Source organism: Cottoperca gobio, chromosome 5 (genome assembly GCF_900634415.1).
Source record: "Cottoperca gobio chromosome 5, fCotGob3.1, whole genome shotgun sequence".
Lineage (NCBI taxonomy): Eukaryota > Metazoa > Chordata > Actinopteri > Perciformes > Bovichtidae > Cottoperca > Cottoperca gobio.
In genome coordinates, this window is record NC_041359.1 from 6,860,113 (window position 1) to 6,870,112 (window position 10,000).

The following is a 10,000-nucleotide window of genomic DNA, read 5'->3' on the forward strand; positions in this document are numbered from 1 at the left end:
TGTTTAACGAATGGCTTGAGTGCAACATTTTGAGTGACATGTTTGCCTGCATCTACACACATGTGACCCTGTGATGTTGGTATGCAGGTCTGACAGTATCTTGAGTGCACATCAGCTTTGCATAACAGCCATCGTTTTCTTCAGCAGGCTTTATGGCTGTTGTCCTTTATATATAAAAAATCTGTACGAAGTAGGCTATCAGTTTGGAGCTCATGCATAATGGTTTTTTTCTTTAATCCATTTTAAGACAATGCTTATGAACAGACAATTTGCCTTCTGTAATAGAAAGTATTGCCCTCTGTTGGCTGGTGATCACAATAACTCAAGAGTATCAAAAAACAACAACTTACATACAGCAATTATCCAGAAACTACCATTTCATATGCTCTTGGAAGATATTTAGGAAACAGAAACTATAAGGAACTATCAGATAATTGAGGTACTGTTAAGGGTGTAATGATGTCTTTGTTCCTCAGGATACCCAGTACAACAGGGTTTGTCTTCTCTTCCGGAAACTCAGCTGATGAGGAAGGGTTAAGAAGTAGGAAGTTACTAATATGAAAAAAATGGCTAATAATAATAATAATAATAATAATAATAATAATAATCTTACGATCAACAAGAAGTCGGTTTGGCTGACGTTGGGGGTGGAGTCTTCTCAGGGAGAGGCTGTCATTGTTCTCTTTATGGAAGGACAGTGCACTGATCAACACCTAAAGCACACAAAGTCTACATTGTAAATGTTTTTGTATTAAAAATCCTATTTCCATTGAATCCGACTCCAAACCTTGACAATGTCAAGTGATCAAACCTGGATGATCACACTCAAACTCTGTTGTCCACCTGCACTGCTTAGAGCCACGTAGCTCCCACATTTATGCCACGCTGGCACCACTATTGTGGGCATGAGAGGGGATAGGGGTCTCTTTCCAGGCTGGACTCGGTTTTTCTGTAGCACAAATGGCAAACAGTGAATCATATTAAATTTAAATAAAACATAAAACTTTGTAACTGACTGATTTTGAGTGAGATTTCTAATGGCATTGCACCTGGCTGGTTAAGAGTTGACTTCGGGTTTTGTTTGGCCAGGAGAAGTTGAGGATGAGGCTGTTGAGAACAACGCCTGATTGTGTAATAATTCTGCTACCAAACAGCGTGCCCAAGGAACTGCAAGATTGTGAAGACAAGAGAAAAGAGAAAAGAATGTCAGTGTTCCCAGCAGCACATACCACACATATCCTCCTCTGATCACTTATGTCAGACTTTAGGTAGCAACACCATCACCTTGCAACTGACACTATGAGGTCATCTGGTCCCATGACCACAACTTTCCCGGCCATCCGCTCTGTCTGTAGGGAGTGGACAATGGAGTCGGCTGGAGAGGTATGGGAGGAATTGATCCTCTGGCGAAGCACTTCAGCTTGAGTCTTACTTTAGCAAAAGCAAAAGAGAGAAAATTACCAGGAGGTTCACTGAAACGCCTGATGTACTGATTAGTTAGATGTGCAGTACAGTTGGCAGTCTATTACAACACCTAAATATGAAAACATTATGATTTATGACAACAGAAAATGAATCTTGATTGTCAATAAATCATTTTATCAAGAAAAGAAAGTATTCTCTGGTTCAAGCTCAAATGTGAGGAATTTCTGCTTTTCTTTGTCATATAATAGTAAACTTATTATCAGTGCTGGGTTTTCACTATAATGTGATTTGTTTTAGTTTGTCATTTCATAGACAAAATAATTCATCAATGTATCAAGAAAATACTCTGAATAATCAATAATGAGCCCTAATCACAATTGTGATTCATCAATGTTATTTACCTCAGCACGTTAAAGAGCAGCTCAGTCACTGAAGACTTAGGTTCACCCAAACCTCCTTTCAGAACCTTAACAGGGAGAAATAAATCATTCCCATGTAGGAAAACTACATCAACCGAGCCGTAATATTGAAAAGAAAAACATTGTGATATTTAAGCTTTGCAATCCAGTACCTCGGCAACCCAGTGGTGTGTTTGATTGTCTATGTTATTGTTCCCATTGAAATGGAGGTAGTCCAAAATGTTGAGCGCTGATATCAACGCTGCACCAGTGGATGGGGGAGGAGGTACTTGAATAACGAATTCTAAAACAAGATTAACATCACATGGATGAAGGCCTCAAGAATACATAAACATGTGTAAAGCCTATTGTTGAACAAAGCTGACCATCGTACAGGCCTTCCACTGGCTGCTCCACCTGCACACTGTAGTCACTGATGTCGGCTCTGCTCAGGACCCCTCCATTAGCTTGCACCTTTGTTTGAAAAACACAGCAAAAGTTGTTACATCACTGACATTTTAATAATTGAAAATTATGATTAAAAGCACATTTCACCCTGCCCAGGATACCAGACACATGTAACATGTGAATGTCATTCACCTCATCTTCTATCTCTTGTGAGAAGATCCCATCATAGAAATTTGACAGACCAGCCTCAAGGACTCGAGCCAGACTTGACATCTTCAGATATGAACCAGGAAGCAGAGCGTGGCCATCTGGGAGGAACATATCCCTGAAACGTTGCGACAGCTGCTCACCTTTTACCTTTGATATAGCTTCAGCTGTAGAGTAACACAAATGGGTAGCATCCTGGCAAATATAGTTATCAAGGGACATGTTCCTGTTATATTGGGGTGAAGTGAGAAATTGTGAAGAGGAATGGTTTTACTCACCAAGACCGAGAGACACATTGAAACCTTCTTTGGCAACAGCAGCAGCTCTGGCGACCACATCCTCCCATGATAGACTGTAATGTGAGCCATCAGACTTAAAAAAGGTAGAAAAATCAGACTCGACACCAGATAATTTTTACTTTGTCTAAATCATTTACCTCCCATACAGGCTGTGAGCATGGTGTAAGCCTCTGAGCAGACCTGGCACTCCCACTTGCAATCCTGCCTGAATGGATGAAGTGAGATTATTACGGAAGCCCGAAGAGGCAAGTGGGACTTTTCTGGTGATCAAAATCGTTTTCTCTCCTGTTTGTATGACTTAATAGCAGTTGAAAGTAAAATGTGTTTGCCAGGATAAACTTTCTGAATTTACTTAATTCTTTTTTTTCATTTGTGAAACGGGTGGGAAGAAAATTCTGGCAGATGAATTTTCTTTTGTCAGGATAATTTTTTAGAAGTGCTTAGTAATTCTCATTTTGGCATGATGCACCACCAGGTGCCCCACAAGCCCATGTTCTAAATAGTTACAACAGCATTCATACTTTTCCCTCAAAGCCAGATTAGCACTGATTAAAATACATTTCTAGCCAAAAGAAAGACTTGAAAATAATGTTACATAACCTGCTAACACACAATATATGTACCTTGTGTTTAGAGTGCACGGAGACATTAGAACTCACCTGGAAGAACATGAATGCTTTCAGTCCTATTGAGAACATGGGGTAATGGTGCACTTTAGCCTCTTGTGGCCAAAATGAATATTACAACAACTTTTGGAAAATTATCTTGACAAAGCCTTGCTGACTTGCCTCTTGGGGGCTTCCGTAGCTTATATTTGTTAAATAATAAAAATCAATGAAAATATTAATGGCAGCCCCTTCCCCACCTTTACGTTACCTTTAGTTCTAAAACGTTCTGCAGCATCTCCTCTTTAAGTGTTGTAGGTGCAGTTCCCTGAAAACTAATCACCCTGGTTTCATTCTTCTGGATGTCATGAACCAGCATCACCCCACCTCTACAGAAAAAGAACAAGCAAAGGATGGATTTGTGATCAAACCGGTCTATGTATATTTTACACTAAGCACATCAACAATAGGTCAGTCACATACCCGCCAACACCTGACACATGTGGATGCACAACACCCAAACACAGGGCGGCAGTGATGGCAGCATCCACACTGGATCCCCCATCATGAAGGACTCTCTGGCTGAGTAAAGTGCAGCGCTCATGATCCGACACTACCGCACCATTTACAAAAACCTGAGAAGTAATGAGGATAAATAATGCACTTGTGGTAATACTTACATATGTTATGTTGCATGACATACCAAACTTCCCCCCAGGTTAATACACAGGATCAAAGCAATGGTCACTCCAATGGCAAAGGTGATAGATACAGCATAGACATGCATGAGTGTGTCCTGACTGGAGATGTCCTCGTCTGTCTCTTTGAAGCTGGACAGGCTTCGGTCAAACAAATTTGGGCTACCAGAGGCCAACTGTTTCAGAGGGATGTTCTTTGGGAGGTGGCTGAGGTCTGTGGCAGCAGCAAGGAAACAAAGTTTAAATCTTTCCCACAGTGGACATGTTTTGGGTTTCCAAGCTATTTAACAGTTTTTCGCCCAAGCCCTCGACCCAAAAATACTGCCCATGACATCTTATCAGCGTCTGTGTGCTGAGCGCTAGCATTGTAAATCATTTACATTGGTATCCTCTCACCACGGTTTTTGTCGAAGTCACTTGAGCCATCAGCCAATTGAGGTGAACCAGCAAAACTATTGTAACTGAATGGTAACTTCCTGTTAAGTTGTGTTTCAGTAGAACCATCCATCTTCACTGTGCTCACTCAGAGACCAAGTCAATTGTTCTTCAAAAGCTCTGTACAGGCCTCCTTATTGTAAAAGTCCATAAGTTGCACCCCCTCCCTCAGCTAAACATGTAATCAAACACAGCAGGTGCAATTATCTCCCAACCAATGAGATCTCAACATTTGCACCTGTCAAACTGTGAGCAGTTCAATGCCATGTGGACGTTATAATGTGACTCATAAATAAAGCACAAGCTGCAAAGCTAGTATTTATTGCCGTATAAAAAAGGTTTTTACATACAGGTAAATAAATACACATTGATACACAAATTACAGCGCTTTGTCCAAAATGTTAGAAGATACATTCTGCATAGGCTGCACTCATCCACATGTACAGACACAAGAAAACATGGTGTATCCCATTTCATGAGGTGAACGTCTTCATTCCACATTCAAATACAGGTATACAAGGTATAGTGTAGCTGCCTGTTGTAGTGATGGGTTACATCAAGATCAGATGTGTAGCCTGAATATGCACAAGATTAAAATGTGTGTTTATGTGTGTATTAAGTATGATACATGTTGTAAGATTATTTCCCAGTTGTACAACCAGAGCCTCAGTGGCTGAGGTTGCGATGTCCTGGCTGTTGGATGTGGAAGGAGTGATGTTGGACTCTTTGGCAAACACGGTTCTGGCGTTGAATGGCGTTACGAGACATGTGGTGAGGGTCGGCCCAGGCCTTCTGGATGCAGGTTAACTGTGTCCCTTCTAGCAAAGCGTTAGGCTGAGAAACAGAGCCTGTGATGGCTCGACTGCTGCTGCTGCTGCTGCTGCTGCTGCTTTGAACTGCGGGCTCTGGATCTAACACACTGGGGAGAAACACAAGCAAGTATGTGAATCTAATAACCTGAGACGGTGTTCATTAACCTGAAGTATAAAAAGATTGTAATAAAGTTGTGCGTTTATTGTGTTCCCCCCCCCCCCCATCACATTTAATATGGAAATTATTTCTGAAAGGATTCCTCCGGCTTCCTCACCTGATGTCACTTTCCATGTTTCCAGCCGTGTCTACATGGAGAGCAGAGTTTGATGGTTGGGTGTCTGTCGGCTCTGCACACTGTTTCCCTGCTGAACTTGCCTCTGTGGAGGCAGAATTAAGTTGTTTTCATATAGTTGAGCAATAATAAAAAAGTACAGTAAATATATTGTCTTTCTGTGGAGGAAAAAAGCCCTCTTATGATAATATTAAAGGGTTAGCTGTATGTTTTGAAGTGGGGTTGTATGAGGTACATATCCAGATACAGTGTATCTACACAGTAGATTGCGGTCAGCAGGCCCCCAGTTTGGAGAAACAGACAGGAGTACCATCAGGAAGCAATGTACTGCTGTGGGCGGGGCAGCAGCAAAACATATCTAAAAACCCAAACCCTATGATAACACCTAAAATAAGTTTGTTTGTGTTACTGTGTGACTTTGGTTAGTTCAAAATCACCGAGATAGATAACAGCTTCAGTTCCCCGAAGGACAGGTTTGTGTTGCAACAAGGTAAAGCGGTGAAAATATGCTAAATATAGTGTACACTTAAACTGATATTGATTTTTTTTAAGTTAGCTAAAATACGTTTTGATGCTGCCCACATACACAGCAGAACATGGCTTTGCTCCCGTTCAGGTACTCCTGTCTGCTTCTCCAAACTGACGGTGTGCGTGCCCACCGTCATCTGCTGTAGGTAGTACAGTGACTCTGAATAAGTATCTCATACACCCCCACTTAAAAACATTCAAACTATCTCTCAGGGCACATTTCTCTAGCTAAATAAGTAACAGGTTATTTATTATAATTATGGAAAGAAAAAATAATAATTACATATGAATGTTAAGAAATAGCTTTTGAAGATGTCATTCTTTGTTTAATTGTTTGGCTTCATTGGCTTAAAGGCAGGTCCTCGATCATGGGTCCATGACATCACAATGCAGTACAGTGCACATAAATATGATTATGTGGAATGATTTTGCATAAAATGTCAGATTGTGATTTAAGAAAATCAATAAATCACTCTAAAACTTTAATATTAAATGTCAACCATACTGCAGATGACCTACTTCGACAAGATACTTTTGTAACACTACATATTGATATATATATATATATATATATATATATATATATATATATATATATATATATATATATATATATATATATATATTACAGATATTCTAAATCTAACAATAACTTGCTCTGTAACTGACCTTGATGACTGACAACAAGCCATCCTTCTTCCACCACTTCTCCAGACTTGACATCTTCAGGTGTCTCCTCCGCTCCCCCAAAAAGCAGACGGGTGATCGATTTCAGCATTGCTATTTTCTCTTCGTCTTCCCTTGAGGCGTTGGGCTTTGCTGCTGCTGTTGCTAAAGAAAAGAAAATGATTGGTTCAAGGAGTCATGTCGCACAGCATCATTGCTACCTTCAGTAATGCTAATCCCTTTTTGACTGTTTGGGAGTGAGACCCTGCCTTCATTATTATTTTTTCAAAATTCAAGCAATCTGGGTCAGCTGACCAAGAAGTCCAATGACATTTCTTTTGATACAGTGGTTTGAATAATGATGCCCACTTCCCCAGAATTCTATTGTTAGGGTCCATCTGTCTCTGGATATATGGGGGAGGGGCTTCTTTTATCAAACATATTTGTCAGTGCAAAGCCTGCTCTCTGCACCTTTCAGTGGCCTGAGGTGGCTTCATGTTGAGACATTGCACTTAATAATTTACATTGAAATTATTTCTGCAGTGCACACACTAACTGTATGATGTCATCTTGCCATTGTGTTGTGTTTCCACTCGCTGTCATGCAATGAGGTAGATATCACAGAAATATTAAAAACACAACTGCAGCCACAAAGATCAAGTCTCTGCTGAAACAAACGTGTCTCACTCACTGCATTCAGTTTACATTTATTGTTTAGACATTGTTTCAGGTCTTTAGGTCACACAGTCAGTGGTTTGCAGACATTACGTTACATCTTCCACAGCAAACAAAACTGAAACAACAAATTACAGCCTGTAGTATACGTCAAATCCAATTTGGGGAAATTAATCAAACAAAAATACGTCTCTAATGTCAACAACTACGTTATTTGGTGCCGATATATTGTTCAACGTCACGTTAAGCAGTCAACGCATTTCTGTAAATGAGCTGTAGCTCCGCATTGCCCTTACCTGCCGTAGTGTTTCTCAGTTTCAGTCGCAGACCATGGTGGAGTCTCACTTTGCTAATTTTCACAGCAGGTACCGTGAATGTTGGCCTATATAGACTGTGACTGTTACAACCAGACTGTTATTGTTCTGTATTTCAAATCTTCAACCGACCACAGACAACAGGAGACCCGCCCACCGGGAGTGACCCACCAATCAGAGGCCGCGCACTGAGCCTGCGCTTTAATTTTACTCTTGTAACGCCCAAACATTTCTCTAAAATTCATCTTAATTTCACTCTCCGTTGGTTCTTCGCACGTCTGCCCAGCCGTGTAAACTGCACCATTGGTGAATATCCACAGCAATGATACCCACACTAAATTATTGCTTAATATTTGGCTGTTTGACCCACATAATACGCTCGTAGTGAAGCCGGAAGTAGGCAGTGAGATGCTCACACTGTTCATCGGATGTTTGCACTAAAATCAAACGGCTACAAGTGAATAGTCTTTTGATAAGATAGTGTGTGCGTGCATGCGTGTGCGTGTCAGATCAACTGCTTTTGATAAGTGTTTTGTTTGGTGTCTACAGGACACCACAAACATTCAACAATTGGGTCTTTGTCTCCCCCTAGTGGTTTGATCAGACCAACTGCACTTGATTTGCCGTGTGAGTGTTAATAGCCTACTTGAGTAAAATATAACTCTGGGAACTTCAGTCATTATTATTGAGGCTCTTTAAAAGTGTCTTATAATGTTCGAGATGAAGGGCCACACGATGGCATGACAAAAATCCAAATTCAATATGAGTGTATGACCTGTCCTCATCTGACAGTAGGGATACATAAAAAGCAAAAAGACAGTGCAAACACTTTTTGAGTTGCTTATTCATATTCACTTTTAGATTTGGATTTGTGGGCAATGTAGAGAAAGTAACCGTCATGTCTTTGGGCTATTGGGGAAAACTTCAGTGCCTGCTGGAGACTCCACACAAGTCAAGTAAACTCCACAAAAAGCATCAGGGCAAAAAAACAAAACCTTCACTTAGCCGTAAGGCCATAGTGATTATCACTGAGCCACTGTGCATCCTATACTTCTTTAATACCAAAACTTTGAGATCTTTGTGGGAAGACTACATATTTTTTTTCCTGCTATGTATTGTTTTATTGAAATGGAGAAGGGTGTCAGTTTAATTTGCATTATATCATATTTGTCAAATATCTTTAACATTGTGGCCATGGAATTGAGCATTGCCCTTAAGTTTGCCATCCGTTTGATGTTGTAAGTTGCACAAATGGCCAGTGACCTGAAGCATTACTCAAGTTACACGAAGAATGCTTGTTTTCCTAGCATGAAAATGCTAAAAAAGATGGTATTCCTACAGGATACTTGTACACACAGTGCTTATTTATTTATATGCCACTGTGTCACATTAGTCCTGTTCATCTGCTATTGCATCCTGTCTAATTTGTTGGGTTGTGTTTCTGTGGTTCCCATTCTATAATAGAAAGTATATGAAAAATATATAGAAATAAAATATATAACAGTGTAAGAATTAACAATGCTAAATAATTGTGTGTGTTACAATCTTATCATTTGGTTAGAATGCAAGAATCTAATAAGAATATTAGTTGAAATGTACAGCGTAAATAAATAAATACCAGAGTATTGCACAGTTGAATTATTGCACAAAATTATTCTACTGTTAATTAACAGTATTTATAATTAATGAACAGTTAATGATTATGTGGTTGCTGACATATTTATAATCCTTCTTCTCGTTGGACTAGCATACTGTATTATTCCCAACAGTATATTGCAGTTCAGCAGTCCATATTTTCCCTGTTTTAATAATGAAGATGGACAAAGTCGGTGGGAAGAAAATAGCTTATTGATTTGTGCTGTAGTTGTTTGAAGAATTAGAGAAGAAGAAGGCCCATGGCAGGACAGCGGCTCAAAGATACAAAGTAAAGTCACGGTTTGTTTAAATTTGAAAGTCATTTCACAGGCGACACAGTTTTGGATACCTTTCCCTTGAGATGAACTGTATCGACGCTCTGATTGATCAGGAACATGTGAAACAGCGCCACCCAGTGTTCATTGTCACGACCAGGTGATATGTCATTACTGCCTTTCTTCCAGAAGATGGTGCAGGTACTCCACTGAAGCTGTTTAGGTCAGACACAACCTGTGTATCAAGGTGTAGCTTTATTTATTAAATGTAATAAATAAAGTGTGACAGGTCTGATGACACTGTGACGCCACAGCATTCACACAGTT

At 40.0% G+C, this 10,000-nt stretch overlaps 1 protein-coding gene across 5 annotated transcripts; it reads right to left on the reverse strand.

Moving 5' to 3' along the window:
- Window positions 1-215: 215 nt before the first annotated feature.
- LOC115008574 (glutathione hydrolase 7-like) lies at window positions 216-4,634 on the reverse strand. 5 transcript variants are annotated; one of them, XM_029432260.1, is made up of 15 exons: window positions 4,437-4,634; window positions 4,046-4,254; window positions 3,826-3,977; window positions 3,614-3,731; window positions 2,875-2,942; window positions 2,717-2,790; window positions 2,424-2,539; window positions 2,210-2,297; window positions 1,997-2,127; window positions 1,827-1,891; window positions 1,285-1,431; window positions 1,050-1,167; window positions 812-949; window positions 614-713; window positions 216-520 (listed from the first exon to the last, which is right to left on the reverse strand). In XM_029432260.1, exons 1-15 carry the CDS (start codon window positions 4,546-4,548, stop codon window positions 414-416), a joined length of 1,743 nt encoding a protein of 580 aa, XP_029288120.1. In that variant the 5' UTR covers window positions 4,549-4,634; the 3' UTR covers window positions 216-413. The 5 variants fall into 5 exon arrangements, 4 of the variants coding, with proteins under 4 accessions (XP_029288120.1, XP_029288121.1, XP_029288119.1 ...); XM_029432261.1 differs by having other exon boundaries at window positions 614-682; window positions 2,424-2,605; window positions 4,437-4,632; XM_029432259.1 differs by having other exon boundaries at window positions 2,424-2,605; window positions 4,437-4,632.
- Window positions 4,635-10,000: the final 5,366 nt, after the last annotated feature.

Coding starts and splice junctions, on each gene's coding strand:
- LOC115008574 (XM_029432259.1), bottom strand. CDS start 4,548: ATGGATGGTTCTACTGAAACACAACTTAACAGGAAGTTACCATTCAGT. Junction 3,732..3,825: donor CATGTGTCAGGTGTTGGCGG/GTATGTGACTGA, acceptor CTTTTTCTGTAG/AGGTGGGGTGATGCTGGTTC. Junction 2,791..2,874: donor GCTCACAGCCTGTATGGGAG/GTAAATGATTTA, acceptor CTCACATTACAG/TCTATCATGGGAGGATGTGG.